This window comes from Megachile rotundata, chromosome 4 (assembly GCF_050947335.1).
Source record: "Megachile rotundata isolate GNS110a chromosome 4, iyMegRotu1, whole genome shotgun sequence".
Classification (NCBI taxonomy): Eukaryota; Metazoa; Arthropoda; class Insecta; order Hymenoptera; family Megachilidae; genus Megachile; species Megachile rotundata.
In genome coordinates, this window is record NC_134986.1 from 7196004 (window position 1) to 7211422 (window position 15419).

General features: G+C 28.0%; 2 protein-coding genes across 11 annotated transcripts; one reads left to right on the forward strand and one right to left on the reverse strand.

The window, feature by feature from the left end:
* Nucleotides 1-351: 351 nt before the first annotated feature.
* Nucleotides 352-7711, reverse strand: Dtd (D-aminoacyl-tRNA deacylase). 8 transcript variants are annotated; one of them, XM_012292245.2, is made up of 11 exons: nt 7360-7571; nt 5244-5450; nt 5072-5175; nt 4847-5011; nt 4631-4776; nt 4340-4574; nt 3943-4255; nt 3573-3874; nt 3058-3512; nt 2832-2985; nt 352-661 (listed from the first exon to the last, which is right to left on the reverse strand). In XM_012292245.2, exons 2-11 carry the CDS (start codon nt 5308-5310, stop codon nt 638-640), a joined length of 1965 nt encoding a protein of 654 aa, XP_012147635.1. In that variant the 5' UTR covers nt 5311-5450; nt 7360-7571; the 3' UTR covers nt 352-637. The 8 variants fall into 8 exon arrangements, with proteins under 8 accessions (XP_012147635.1, XP_012147636.1, XP_012147634.1 ...); XM_012292246.2 differs by lacking the exon at nt 352-661 and adding an exon at nt 1047-2405 and having other exon boundaries at nt 5072-5139; nt 7360-7572; XM_012292244.2 differs by lacking the exon at nt 352-661 and adding an exon at nt 1047-2405.
* Nucleotides 7712-7828: 117 nt separating this feature from the next.
* Nucleotides 7829-14874, forward strand: LOC100883073 (uncharacterized). Of its 3 annotated transcripts, none has more exons than XM_012292252.2 (12): nt 7829-8276; nt 8421-9294; nt 9367-9455; nt 9523-9723; nt 10088-10327; nt 10411-10583; nt 10652-11113; nt 11183-11505; nt 11623-11726; nt 11805-12782; nt 12897-13166; nt 13273-14874. In XM_012292252.2, exons 1-12 carry the CDS (start codon nt 8160-8162, stop codon nt 13486-13488), a joined length of 4047 nt encoding a protein of 1348 aa, XP_012147642.1. In that variant the 5' UTR covers nt 7829-8159; the 3' UTR covers nt 13489-14874. The 3 variants fall into 3 exon arrangements, with proteins under 3 accessions (XP_012147642.1, XP_012147643.1, XP_076387161.1); XM_012292253.2 differs by having other exon boundaries at nt 12903-13166; XM_076531046.1 differs by having other exon boundaries at nt 7829-8012; nt 8080-8276; nt 11805-13166.
* Nucleotides 14875-15419: the final 545 nt, after the last annotated feature.

Genomic DNA, 15419 nt, shown 5'->3' on the forward strand with positions numbered 1-15419 from the left:
ACTTATCGTTACTACTTGTTCATAGTGAGCACCGTACAATGTCACATTGCTCATACAAGAAGATATGGTACTTGTCCATTGAAATTTTGTTCGAACGAATTCGCAAGCTCGCGTTTAAAGTGCTGTTGTTTGACAGCGAGAGATTTGTCCAACGATAATAACAATATCACAAATTCACCTGAAAATTTGTCATCGTTTTGTGATGTTATATTGCTGTATGGAAACAAATGCCTGTTGTAATCAACCGTGATATTATACATGAGATATTGGTATGGGTTTTGTTTCTGTACAGTCATTCTTGAAGAAGAGTAAAAATAGAGTCTCAAGGGATTATTATACTTGTAACGAATGTTTCACGCCTATTTGTTGTATTTATTTCTGCAAAGAAAAATAACAAAAGAAACCAGTGTATGGTCACAGGTAACTTAGGCTTTTCTTAGTTAAAAGGAGGTGCAGAGGAATAAGTATCCCACCACCTGCGTTGTCTCTTTAAGTCCTTCTAGGTTCGGCTCTTCCTGGTTTTCTCTAAAATCTCCCTGGTTATTTCACAATCTGCTAGCTCTTCCTGGGTTCTCCCAAGATTGAAGGTAAGTGGTAGGAAGCTCCTCCCTTTGCACTTATCCTAACCAAGATAAGCCTATGTTGCAACCAAATGTATACTCTGAAATTATTACATACATTTAAACAATTATTTGTTTCTTTATACATGCTATGACAATGGATACACATTGATGGACTATTCTATACTTACTTCTAGGATCTTTGCATACACATCAAATCAAGAAAATAGTCCACTTGTGATTAATGAGAAATTTACAGTGAATCAAACATTTGTTGGTACGTATTTCAAGAAATTATTTTGTTTTCAAGAAATACGCATACTGCATTACATTTGTTATACATTAGATTATATTATGCTGTTGATTGAAATACCACAGGATACATATAATCACAACGAAACTTGGTGTGCTAATACTTTTTTGATCCACTGTAAATTGATTTCCTTCTTTTCACCCTAAATTTAAAAAGCGTGATAGTGTTGGGTGTTTTTTTTTATAAAGTGCGCAAAGAGATGTTTATTCCAACGTAATGTACTCTTCTCGGGGAAATGTTATTTAAGGGCCTCTGTACATTAGTATTACCATCGCTGTTTGTGTAAAGACAAGCAAGAAAAAGTCTTAGTGGATTACTGATTACGAATTTTCAGAAAGCAGATAAATATGGAAGATTATTTGCAAGAAATATTCTTCATGAAATATATATATATTAAAGAATCATATATATATTATATACCAATGTCTAATTATAAATTATTGAACAAGTGTTATCAAATAAAATGTTGTACTCTGTGTTGACAATCGCCGACGTTCTGAGCCTGAATATAACCACGGAACAGGTGTACACCATGCCTTGAAAAGATTTAACAAATCGTTTAATTGCGACACGGAAGATCATGGTGCGTGTAATTTTTCAAACTTCGAACATTGTGTAAAGGATTGCCTAGTTTCAACAAATACATAGCTCATGGATCGTATGATCTACGAACAAAAAAGAAACTTACAAGAATGATGTTTAAACGAAAAATGATTGTAAAGTGTAAACCAAATGGATACCGATCGTTTAATCGTTTGCTTGTATTTTATTATCACAACATTAGACGTTCAATGATGTTCACGATTAATTGCGTGAAATTTTAACTCTGTAAATAGTTCAGTTATTTGCTTCGAGGACCTTGTAATTCTGTAAAAACACAACGGATATTCGAAACGAATATAATGTTAGGATGTTTAGCAGCTTTGAAGATATACTATGATCTTGATAAATGCGTACAATCAACACGAAGAAACTTATCAAAGATATCATTGATAAGTTCTTTAATTTTTTCATCGAAAGATTAAAATGCTAATTACATGCCAAACGTCGTCACATTTAGTCATTCTTTTTTGTACATAATGCACGTAGCATAAAACTGGAATATAAATAAATACAACAGAACATACAAGAAATGCGTATTACATTTTTTGTTATTAATTTCAGAGTAGTCACATCGAAAGTATAAAAAATAATGAAAAGGTAAAGCACGTCGTGCATTTAAGTTTATTCCTATATCGAGAACGTAAGTTCAAACGTATAATAATGGCAATGTTACTAATCAATGTATTAATATGTACATCATACTTTGTACAACATACATCAACGAAGAGCTTCAATTTCTTTCTAAGTTGTCTACATTTGCCAGATAATATAATTGTAAGATTACAAGTAATATAAACCAATCATCAGATTTATGTTCTATTTCCTTTCTACTGCTAATATAGGTATGCATGAATTTGTACAACTTAATAGTTTCATCCTGTATATTCCTTTCTTTTGTTGATGTGTTTATTATTATAATTCTTAAAATTCTATTAAATTATAGTGAATTAATAATATACACTTACTACACAACTAGAAGTTATAGTTTATATTTACATGTTGATAAAACTTGTAAAAAGGATTAAATTACAAAGAGTCATTTAAGTTATTGTAACTTTCATATTTAAAATTTATAAATTATCAGATAACATAAGGAATGTTAGTAATATTTTGTTATTTTACAATAGCTTTACATGTTTGGAAATTATTTTAAAACATAATCGATCATAAAAAATAATTTTAAATTATCTTACTACATTTGAACATCGATAACATAATCAAATTTAATTTTTATGATAGCATTACTCAATTCTATTGAGAAACGTATTACGAATATAATAAAGTTAAACAATTAGACCAACTACTATCTCATAACTTTTACTAATGTATTTTCATAGAACTAATTAATGTTTTACCTTATTTAATTCCTCTTGAGTAAAACGGAGTACCGTGGAAATAGCATTCAACATGTGACGTTTACTGGAAACATCACTTGTAGTCAAATAATTTATAAAAACATTTTTCAAATATTCCAGATTGGCACCTTCTCTAGATTTGCATGCTTCAAGTCTATAGATTATCAATTATTCTTAGTATGTACATATAAATATTACTTTTTTAATATTTATGTGAATATATTACCTTGCAATTTGTGCCTGTAAAGCTTTTATTTCTTCTTTTTGTTTCTCCTTCATATGTATCACTTCTCTATGTTTTTCCCGTAGTGTAGCTTCTAACTCCAAAACTTTTCTTCTAGAAGTTGATACCTGAATTTCTTTTCTTGCTAGTTCCTGACTATAATGCAATATTGGAGGACTATCGCTTGTTAATAATCCCGTCATTAAGTCGCTAACAGGTTCTCTCTTGTTTTCATATCTTGATATGTCTGTTTTATTTTCAATACTTTCTTTTCTAGATAACGGCGCATGGAAGGATGCTTTCAAACTTAAAATTTCCTTATCTTTTTCTCCTATAAGAGCCATTGAACGTTCTCGTTGACGCAGTAACTGTTGCTCTAATGTAGATATTTTACTGCGATACTCATTGTCTTTTTGTACTAACATATGTTCCAATTTTCCACGTTCCTCTTGAAATGACTAAAAACGATGCTATTAATTATACTAGATATGAAATTCAATATTTATAAGAAAATTTACCTTTTGTTGATGTTCTAATTTCACTTGCAATTCTCTTTCCTTATTCATGATCTCATTATTTAACACACGTATTCTTTCTTCTAAATTGTTACTATGTGCTTTCAAAAGATGCAATTGTGTTTTATTATTCTTATCATGAGATAATGAAATATTTTGGCTTTGAATATTATAAGATCTGTTTGCATTGGTAGTGTATTTCCATTGCTGTTTATACTCTTCATATTCTTGTAACAAGATGTCATATTTTTCTTTATAATCAACAACTTGTTGTTTATCACACAATCCCAAGTTGTGTAGTAACACTGAAAATAAATCCTGCTACTAATTTTTTCTAAAACAGCGTAATCAACCATTAAAATTCTTAACTCACATTTTACATGTGTTGATTCGTTTTTCTTATTGTCTAAATCTAACAACTTAGTATAAAGATTCTTTATCTTAGAAATAATCTCTTCTGGCTCATTATTTAAGTTAATGTAATCATTATGTTCAGAATCTTGTAAAGTAGCTAATTGGTCTTTTAGTTTCTGAATAGCTTGCTGATCTTGTTGCCTAAGTTTATCGTATCCACCTACAATTTCTGAAAGTTCAGCTAATCTAGCTTCTAAGCCAGCCACTCTTGCTTCATGAGTCATTGCCAATGCTCTAGCCTGTTGTTCTGCAGTTGCAGCTCTCTTTTGTTCCTGTAAAATAAATTAAATATCTATTTATTTTAGACTAATTTGTAGATAAAAAGTCGGAGTATGAATTAATTTCCGTAAAAGTACTTCGTGAATCGCATTCAAATGTTGTTTTTTCATTAGGGCCATTTCAGATTGAAGCGATAATAAAATTGGAGGCGTTTCTTTAGCAGCTTCTTCGGCTTGCTTTAGCTTGTTCCTAGTTATTTCCAATTCAGCTTCAAGTATTTTACATTGTGTTTTATTTGCAAATTGACTCTTCACTTGTGCTTCTAGCTGTTCTTTATTCTTACGTTCGTCATGTAACAATTTTTGAAGTTCTCTAAAAAAAAAAAACAGTAGAGCAATTACTTTGTATTAAAATTTCATATTACTTACTTTATCATTTTGGCATGATCTGCTTGTTCTTTTTCTCTTTCATGACGTTCCATGATTAATTTACATTTTACATGTTCTATTTCTGAATGATTAGAAGATTGTGCCTTTTTTAATTTTTCTTTTAAATCTCTTATTACCTTTTCACACTGCAAAAATTTAAGATTTAATATGCATCATATAAAAAACATAATTTTCTTATGAACGGAGTGAACCTACTTCGTCGCGTTCATTTCTTAGTTGCTTTTTATCTATCTGAAAATTTGCTTCCATTTTAGATTTTTCTGCAGAAAGAGTAGCTAAAGAATTCATTAAAGTATCCAACCGACTCTTTAATTTTTCTACTGTTTCTATATCTATGGCATCTGTTTGAACTTCGCGCGACTGCAAATTAATGTTAATTAATACAAAATTATAAACATTTTCAATTCTTAATTTTCATACTTGTCGGGAATTAAATAGTTCTTCATTTGTAGTGTTTGTAGCCTTAGATTGTCTTGATTCCACATTTTCTGTATTTTGTAATCGAGAAGAAATATTTGATTTATCTAAAATTTTTATGGTCTATTATTTATCCCAAAATTAACATTTATTGTTATTAAATATTATGACATACCTTCTGAATGTTTATTTTCTAAAGCTATTGATGTCCCCTCTTCTTTTTGATCAATTTTGTTTTCCATTTTGTTTTAATTAAATAGTTCTTTAATGATTTTAAATATAAAAAATAATTAAAAAAATGAAAGAATTTAAATTAATAATTATCCTCATGTATTTCTTATTTAATACATGTCCATAGATCATTTAAAAATGACATTTTCAGCTGAAATAAAAATATTTATTAGTAGAAATCAGTTGCAAACTAGTGTTAGTCAAAATAATAATATATCATATTAATGTTAAACATGACTTTATTTTATTATATTTTATTACATAAGAATTTACATTCAGATTTATATGATCTTATTTTTTATTGGCAGGTACAAACATAGCTATTTACATGACCTCACATTAACATTGGTAAAAACAATCTAACAATACACATCTTTTTTATGACAATATTACATTAACAGAATGTATACAATATTATTATATTTTTACACTATTTATGTTCTTGTTTCTGTTGGCAAAATACATCTACTTGCCAGCTAGTTAATCTACATATCTATAAGCTAACATGATGACAATACAAATGACAAACTTGCACTGTTAAATCTTGATGGAATATAAAATTCTAAGCAATAAATGAAAGCAAATTAAATACAAAAAGTATTACTTTCCATTCGATTCATTATGCTTAATTGGAGATTCTATTTCTAATGTTACGGGTCCACTGTTCTGTATATTAACTTCCATCATTGCCCCAAACTTTCCATCTGTAGAACATATTTATGGAAATAATTTTTTATATATGTACAGGATGTCACCCATAAAATAGATTACCTAAATATCTCGATAATGTTCATGATAATATAAGAAATATTTCTTATACAATTTAAGTGGTTTTAAGAGATGAATCAGATGGAAGAAAAATTGTTTTATACATGTTATTGTTTTAATTCCCTTTTCCTTTAATAATAAATTTAAGATAAAGAAGATATTTAGGTATCTTATTTTATGTGGAACAACTTGTATATTATAGTCATTTGGTAGAAGTTACCTTTGATTAACTCTGGTTTGTAACTTTTACCAAGCTCAGTAAGAAATTTATTGTAAAATGGTTCAGATTCTTGTGCGGACATAGCCTTGTGGAAGTCTAATCTATTTCCTTTTAAAGCGTGGTACAATGTGAATTGACTGATACATAATATTTCATATTGTTTATCCATAACACTGGCACTCCATCTTTTTTCATTCTCACCATCAAAAATTTTAGTATTCAATATCTTTTTTACTCTGAGAAAAAGAAAAATTTTCTTTTTGCCTCATAAAACAAACATTCTCTTTGAAGTTTCATTAATATATTATTGGATTGTTCAGAAAATTCATAAAATTCCTATTCAACTATTATCAAGGTTAATATACTAGAATATCAAATATAGAATATGAAAATTGTTTGCAGATAGTTTTATGAACTACATCAAATCTACAGATATATTTAATTTAATGTATATAGTATTGTTACTATTTGTAAAAAAGAAATGTCACTTATATAAAATGCAATGTAAGATCCATCATCTTCTAAATTTATCCATCATCTATCAAACAATGATAATAAATTTCATTACAATTAATATGTCACAATGTGATTTCAGAATATGATAAGTTTTGTTTACAAATAAATGAAAATAATAGAAAACCTTGAAGAAAACATATTGCAAATGATATGAAGTTTTTGAACAACTCAATGTAATATATAATATTGTGTATTACATGTATTTCATGTCTTCCATCGAGTCATCTCTTTTTATACCAATTAAAACGCACAGACCATTTCCAATGCTACTAATAATTTCCCCATCAACTGAAAAATTATTCGACAGTTATATCAACATTAATGCAAGGATTACAACAAGAGATTCATGAATTACTGTATAGGTAAATATTTTATTCTACCTGTAATCAATCATAATCTATTAAATTAATTTTTCAATGTAAATTCTTATGTTCACATGAAGCATGTTTATATTTTATAAACATATGGTGATAAATAATATTTATAGTTGATTTTTGTTTTTTTAATAAACAATAAATTAGTTATTACAATAAAACACACGTAACTTAATAATTACCTGAAACGCTAGCTTTTGTTACTCGTTGTATTACTGCTTTCATGTTATAAAAGCAAAGTTTTTTCCTATATTGACAAAGTTATCGTTATCAATGGTTACCTAAGTTCCCTTTAAATTATTTCGTTATGAAAATACACTACTACCACTATTATTCGTTCCATAATAGATGATACTCATCATATGACGAGTTTTTGTTTAATTTGCGCATGTCAATTCTAATTACCTTAAACATGTGTATACATAGTGAACAAAAATCTTGTATGACTTCTATTTTATGAATTCCCAAAGAGTGCAAACACTCTTTATTTTAGTACTTCTACCCGTTTACATATTTTTTCCCACCATGTATATAACTACTCTAGTAGAAACGTGAAGGTGGTGGGAAAGCTCTTGAAGTTAGCTATGTTGCGCGAATCGGTTATGATCTTCCATGAAACGAATAATAGTAATATTTAACGAGTGAACCAATAGGAAAGCCAGAATCCTCAAAAAGCTTACTTCCGCATGTAGACTTCCTGTAATGCAGTTTGACTTTTCAAAGATTGTTTACAAGCAAATTGCAGAGTGCATAATCGTTCAAAAAGTTTAATAATCTCGGAGTTGTTTATCGTGGACACATTGAGATTACTAAAAAATGAGCTTATTAAGACAATGTAATCTATTGCTAAACTTAAGATCGTAATTCAAACTGATTTACTCTGACCCACTTGTTGCGTTTAGGTTATGGTGTTATAAACAAAAATATGTTGGGTATAAATGTTTGGTTTTCATGATAAATTCGTGTATGCCAGACGGTAGGGATGGAGGGCCCAGGTCTGAGCCTGTTTCAGGGTTCAGAAAGTATTCAACTAAACACAAGTACACAAGGCTTAGAAGAAGATGAAGAACAAGAAGACATTAAGCGACGCAATAAAGAGGTGCATTTTTCTTTATATTCTTTTACTTCTACTAAAGATTTTGAACGGATCTTACTTTTTAGTACTTTATACCTACAAGACATTTGATTGAATGGAAAAAACTTTAGTAAATGTTACTGTAATACATAAGTATTAATGTTTTAGATTACGGATCTCTTGACCAATGCATTTGATGACTTGGATGACGATAATGACACCAGTTCTATTAATAGTACTCATTATCAAGATAGTACTAAAGATGCAGAAAGTTCTAATATAGGCATAAATTCCTCTACTCAAGAACTTATAGCACCTAAAGGTCAAACTGTATCTCAGTTACAAAAGGAATTTGGTGTTTATGATCATGTTAAAAATTTGAATAACTATGACAATACCATGACAAATCATAGGCCAGAGCTAGAAATTGGCCCTTCAATGTCTGACATACAACGAGATTTTACTATGTATGATCAAATGGATTCACCATATTCTAAAAGTAATAGGAGTAATGACATGCATAATACCAATGCAGAATCACCTTATGAATTGGCAAGACTACCAAATTCTGTCTTTCCTAGAGACTTAAGAACTCAAATTAATGAAGAATATACATTTAATGAAAATTATTCATATAATTGTCAAACACCAGCTAATCATTATAATGCTCAAAGTAAACCTTATTCAAATAATGGTTATATTGATGGTTATGAAAATAATATACAATGCAAAGAAATTCATGAGTTTGGTGCTGGTGATAATGTCACGTCCGATCATTTAAATCATTGTTATAAGGCAAGTCCAAATGGAAGACCAAGAGATGATAATGTAGCTTATAAAAATGCTGAATATGATAGTAAAGAGCAGTTAGAAGTATTATATGCAGTTCGAATGAGGGAAATCAAACAATTAACAGAAGAATTACAGCAATTGCGTCTAGAAAGAGAAGAAGAAAAAAATCAGCTTAGTAGAAAAATAATACTTTTACAAGCAGAAATTGAAAGATCAAACATATCTAGGAATCAAACACAACATGCTTTGGGTAAGATTTAATGAAATTCTTTGATAGTATAATGAATATATATTTGTAAAGGAAATTAATACTTTCTTACAGTTGATGCAAAAGCTGAAATTGCTGATCTTCACAACCAAATAACATGTTTAAAAGAAAAAAATGCGGTTTTAGAGAAAACTAATCAAAATGTAAGATTTTTATATTTTATATTCTATTCATGCAATTATTATATTATAATGGAATTATAAATTGTAGATGACAGAAGAGTTGAATGTTTCAAGAGATTCAGTGATAGAGTTACAACAAAAAATAGCTGTATTAGAAAGAGTGCAAGCATTACAAACAAATGATAAAACTCATGAAAAATTTTTAAAACAAGCACAAGAGAAACATGCAGTTGAAATGAAAAATATGCAAACCCAAATAGATGTTCTTACAGACAAACTTAATGCAAAGGTATTTCTTATATTTATGATTAAAATTTATATATATCATTTTTAATTTAATGTTACATAATTGAAATGGAGATTTTGTATTTATAATTTTAAATTTATGTAATAAAAATATTTGTCATAGCTGCTCAATGTGGATTCCAACACTCATTGCATTTGGGCAAGTTTTTGATACCATATTTTTCAAAAACTACAGAATAATTATTTAATAATTTTTAAAAATGGTTCTGTGTTATAGACTATAATTTTATTGTTTCCCTAATGCGTACCTTCTTAAGATACAAAAATCATTGCATGATATTATGTTAAGGATTGCAACTTAAGTAGACATTTTATAATTGAAATTTGATTTTCTTGGATTTTAACAGGAAACGTCATATGTCGCACTAGAAAATAAGTTAGCGGACGTACGGCGAGCACACGAGACGCTTATGGTAGAAAAAGGAGATACTATGAATCGTCTAGCACAAGCATTAGAAGAAAGTCAAGCACAATGCCGTAATCTTATGGCTACAAATAATGCTCAACAAGTAATGCAATTACAAGCACAGATTAAGGTTTTAATGCAAGAAAAAGAAGAAACACAAAAAATAATTCAAGAATTACAGGTATTTTAAAGAATTTACGTTTAAAAAACAATTTATTCACAATTTATTTTTAATTTGTATTATATGTAACAATATATTTGTAGAATAAAATAGAGGTAACAAAAAGCGAAATAGTACAATATGATTCATTACTAGCAACAACTTTAGAAGATGAATCTGATTCAATTAGACAGCTGAAATTAGGTGATTTGCATAATAAGTCGAAATCAAAACCGTGCGACGATATTACAAATAAATTGAGAGGAGAATTACAAAGGTAATTTATGTTCAAAAGAAATTACATTGCCTCAAATTATCGTTTATCATCGCATTATTAAATTTTAGATGTCTAGCTGGACAAGCTGTTAAAAGAAAAGAAATAACTCGGCTAGAAAATACTTTATCACAGAAAGAAAAGGAACTTGATAAAGCTTTAATGGTAGCCGATACGTGTCGGCAAGAAGCCGCTCGATACGCTAAGCGTGTTAATGAATTGGAACAAGAATTAAAGTCTGTACTTACAGATCAAGCTTTAAAAGCAAATGCTCAAATACAAAAGTTATCCAATCACCTAAGTGATGTAAAAAAACAATATGAGTCAGTGAGAGAAGAGAAGGACGAGTTGGAGAAAAAGTTAGAAGAAACTTTAGCCATTAATCAAGAAACGCTACAAAAATTGCATCAAGAAAGTATAAATAAGCAAGAAAAAGACGCCATTGATGAGTACAATAAAGAATATTTAGAAATACATGCTAAGGCCGTAGAAAGAGTTAGACAAGAAGCACAAATTGAAGTAGTGCAATTATCGTAAGTATGAACTATATATTCGTGAATCATTGATAAAACATAGTTTAAAAGGATCGTTTCGATTTACAGAGTGCAATTAGAACAAACACAAAAAGAATTGAATCGTGTTAAGGAATTGTATATAGATGTCTGTAGTACAAAGGAACAATTAATAAATGATCATAAATCTGAAATGAAAATGTTAAAGGAAAAATATGCTAGTTTAGAGGAACGCGAGAAAGATATTGAAAAATATGAGCATGACTTGCAGGCACAAGTAAAGATAGTAGAAAAATTAACAGAAGAATGCGACACTTATAGAAGTAAAGTTATTGAATTAGAGAAAGATTTAAATAATGAAAGAAAGAAGAAGGAGGAATATACAAAGAAGATTCATCAAGAAATTGAAAGAGGTTAGTAATATTATGTACATACAATCAATAAATTATAGATTATTTTTTGCGATGAGATATTCGTAATCATATTTTTAAGATTAGAATAACATTCTACTGAGAAATCTATATTTATAGCTAAAGAGGAAGCGTTAAATGAATTACGTAACGCTCATCCTAATCAAGAAATAAGCGTTCTCTTGCCAGATCATTGTTCTGAACATTTAGAAAAAATTAATCAGGTATGTATGTTTCAATAAAAATTATCATATATACTTGCTTACTTTTTATATAAATTATAATGTTCAATATATTTACAGTTAGAAGAAGATTGTAAACGTTTAGAAGATAAATTACATGCTGCGGTCGACGAACATAAAAAATTATCTGAATATCAATCGGAATTAGATGATGCTAGATTAAAAATAGCGCAAATTGAAATTTCTCAGGAATCCTGGAAAAAGAAATACGAAAATGCGATTAATGAAAGAAATGATCTGATCGCAAAAATTTCTAAGCTTGATTCCGAATTATCGAATATTAAAAGGAATTCAAAAATTGAAGATTCCGATGATGTAAAACTGAAAGTCGGTCGATACCAAGTCGAAAATGAAAGTTTAAAAAATAAATGTGAAAATTTAATTAGCGAGAGGAACATTTACAAAGATAAAATTTCACAATTAGAATCCGAATTAACGGAAACGAAAAAAATAATTGGAAGTTTTGAAAATAGATTCAAAAAAAGCAGTGAAATATCACTGAGTTCAAAATGTGAGTTAGAAAAAGAACTTTCTCATTACAAAGATTTGGTAACACAATTAAGTAGTAAAATAAATCATTTAAAAGCTGGAAGAAAAAGCGATATAGTTATGGAACAAAGAATTAAACAATTAGAAAAAGATTTGCAAGTAAAGGATGAAGAATTGGAAAAATTAAAAGATTTCGAAAAAATAAGGGAAGAAAGGGATCAACTTGTTCTAAAATTGAAAAATCAAGCAAAACAATTTGAACAGTATGTTAAAAATCAAAAACAAGTGTCTGCTGAATTGAATTTATCGCCACGCAGTTCAAGTGACGGTACAGATTTTCAAAAGATAAAAGAGATAATGATAAAAGAGGTTCGCGAAGAGATGGAACAGAAAGTAATCGAGGAACTTAGGGGTATAGAGGAGCAGCATCGTGAAAAGAGAAAGGAATTAGAGGAGAGATATAAAACAATTTTATTAGAATTACAAACTAGATGTAACGAAAAGACGCAGGAATTGGAAAGTTTGAAAGAGGCAATGCTTACAGAAAAGGTAAAAATTCATTCATCTTTCAAAGCAAAGGAGCAATTTGTTAGTCAAATGATTGAAACCAAACTTGAAACTTACTACAAAGAATTAGTAGCACGAAAGTTGAAAATCGAACAGTTACAGGAAGAATTAAAGCAAAAAGAAAGTGATGTGGATGAGGAGAGAAATCTTATGGCTCAGGTAATGACCAAATGGGCTGCAGAGATTAGAGAGATAAAAGATAAAGAAGCTGAAATGAACGAAAAATTGCAGCAGTTGAAGGATAGCGAAGAAAATTTAAAATCGGAGATAAAAACATTGAAAGAAAAGGAAAAAGAAATGAAAACTAATATCGATACGTTAAAACATAAATATCAATCAGCAAAGAAAACAGCAAATAATTATAAGGTAATTTTATAATATAAAAACAAGCAATGTTTCTTTTGATATCCTTTATGTTGATTTTATTTTATCCCTGTCTTTTTCAAATTTAATATACAAATTATTTTTTTAGGAGCATGCGGAAAATAAAGAAAAGTTCTTATTAAGTGAATGTAAGCGTATAGAAGAAGGGTACAAAAGAGCCATGAATCAAGTACAACAAAAACTTGAAGCAATCGTTAGTACTCAAGAGGAACAAGTAGCGACAAAACTTAAGGAACTTGAGTGTCAGTATACAGAAAGAATAGAACAAATGCGACTTACACTGAAGTACAAAAATAAATGTTGAAGTATGTATTAATATTTTAGTATGCAATATAGCTTTCGTAGTTTAAAAGCAAAACGTAGTTAGAAGAGGCTAGATATTTTTTAATTTAAAGCACTTTATTGTACAACACTTTATTAGAAGATTTTTATTTTAGGGACCAATAAGTTAAAATTGATATATGTATGTACATTGATAGATTTATTATTTGTTTGCTGTACATTGTTAACGTGACGGCAAACAATAATGTAGTTTTTAAAATGCGAATACTAAAGTACAATTCCCGGTTAATTAATAGAAAGTACTAATTATCATATAAAACTTATACATTAGTTAAAAAGAAATTGAAATTGTAAAAAGAGAAAAGAACCATTTTTTCATTTATTAATTTTATAAATCTATATCTAAGATATAAAAACGAACGTACTTTTCAATAGATAAGATACAAATTCTTAGTCGTATGTTCTCATTGAACATTATGACATAATATTGCAATGCAAGACTGGATCTTCACTACATTTTTTTCTTATAAAATAAGTAGAGTCTTGATAGACATTAAGACAAATTAAATGGTTGTAGAAAAGTAAATATAATTTCTTTTTGACTTACGTCTTTGAGTATTAAGAAATTGTTCACAATTTATATATCTCGAGAAGAATATAGACATAATTATATTAAGATTGTACAAAACGTGACCTTATCATAAAAAACCTGGCGTTGTGTATAAAAGTTTACATTCATACTTGATGTGCGAAATCAAGTTACATAACATACAATATTGGAAATTGAGATTGAAAAAATATTTATATCAATTTGACCTCTAGATTCGTAAATTTACGAGCGAGAAAAAATTTATTCATTAATTTTAATTTTTGAGCACACACATATGAAATGTTTCGTACAAACTAGTACACGTAAACATTTTGTAAATGAATTAAGAAGCCATAATTTTTTCTAATCTTATAATTTATTATGTAAGATTAGCCGTGCGTGTAATATACTCTCAACAATTAAAAACCACAGACTGCTGCGATTAATTTTGTTTTATAAAACTTTTGATACCAATTTTAAAACTAATTATTAATAAGCGTTCTCTTATTCTAAAAAGAAGAAAAGAATTATTCTCAAAGAAATTGTTATAATTTAAAATATATATATATATATTTCGGAAATTTATTGTATTTGTAATAAGACTCATGACATTCGCGCATTATGTATTGTACATTATATTATTATTAATTTTACCAGTGTCATCACTTTCATGCTTTGATACTAATGATCCTTGATAAATAGTATACTTATGAAATCATCACTGAATAGAGAGTATTATTAATATTAGTTATGTATTTTTGTATGTAGAATGAATTAATTTATTTTTTGTAATAAAGATTTTATGTCAGTGTCTATTAATTCTTCGATCTTGGTTAATTAAAACTCAGAAATTATTTTAATGTTAAAATATTATGAATAGTACTTCAAATACTTTTTTCATATTTCTATAGAACAAACTAAGTTTATGGTATGTATTATCTGTGATACTTATTTCTCATAATATTTGACAATTCAATCATAAAAAATTTAATGTGCTGTTATATACATTTATACAATCAAAATTACAAACATTGAAGTTTTAAAAGAACAAGATGTAGAATTTTTTAAATTAATATTTATTTGCCAATTTTATTTTTATGTGCATTCTGTACCTTATCAGAAGTAAATGTTTCTATCAGAATGATAAAAGAAGCTTACATATTAATCTAACATATCTTACAATTTATATACGAATATTGTATAATTCATATTTCATTTTGTTAAAAAATACTTATCATCTAAATTGACATAATATATATTTTTGCTTAATATTCTATATATGTAAAATATTAATTTTTCTTAGGTAAGTTAAAATGTATAATTTTATTTGTTATTTAATTATTAAAATAATTTCTTAAATTACA

Coding starts and splice junctions, on each gene's coding strand:
- LOC100883073 (XM_076531046.1), top strand. CDS start 8,160: ATGGAGGGCCCAGGTCTGAGCCTGTTTCAGGGTTCAGAAAGTATTCAA. Junction 10,584..10,651: donor TTGAGAGGAGAATTACAAAG/GTAATTTATGTT, acceptor ATTAAATTTTAG/ATGTCTAGCTGGACAAGCTG. Junction 11,114..11,182: donor ATTGAAGTAGTGCAATTATC/GTAAGTATGAAC, acceptor TTCGATTTACAG/AGTGCAATTAGAACAAACAC.
- Dtd (XM_012292244.2), bottom strand. CDS start 5,310: ATGGAAAACAAAATTGATCAAAAAGAAGAGGGGACATCAATAGCTTTA. Junction 5,012..5,071: donor AACTATTTAATTCCCGACAA/GTATGAAAATTA, acceptor ATTAATTTGCAG/TCGCGCGAAGTTCAAACAGA. Junction 3,513..3,572: donor AATTAGAACATCAACAAAAG/GTAAATTTTCTT, acceptor CATCGTTTTTAG/TCATTTCAAGAGGAACGTGG.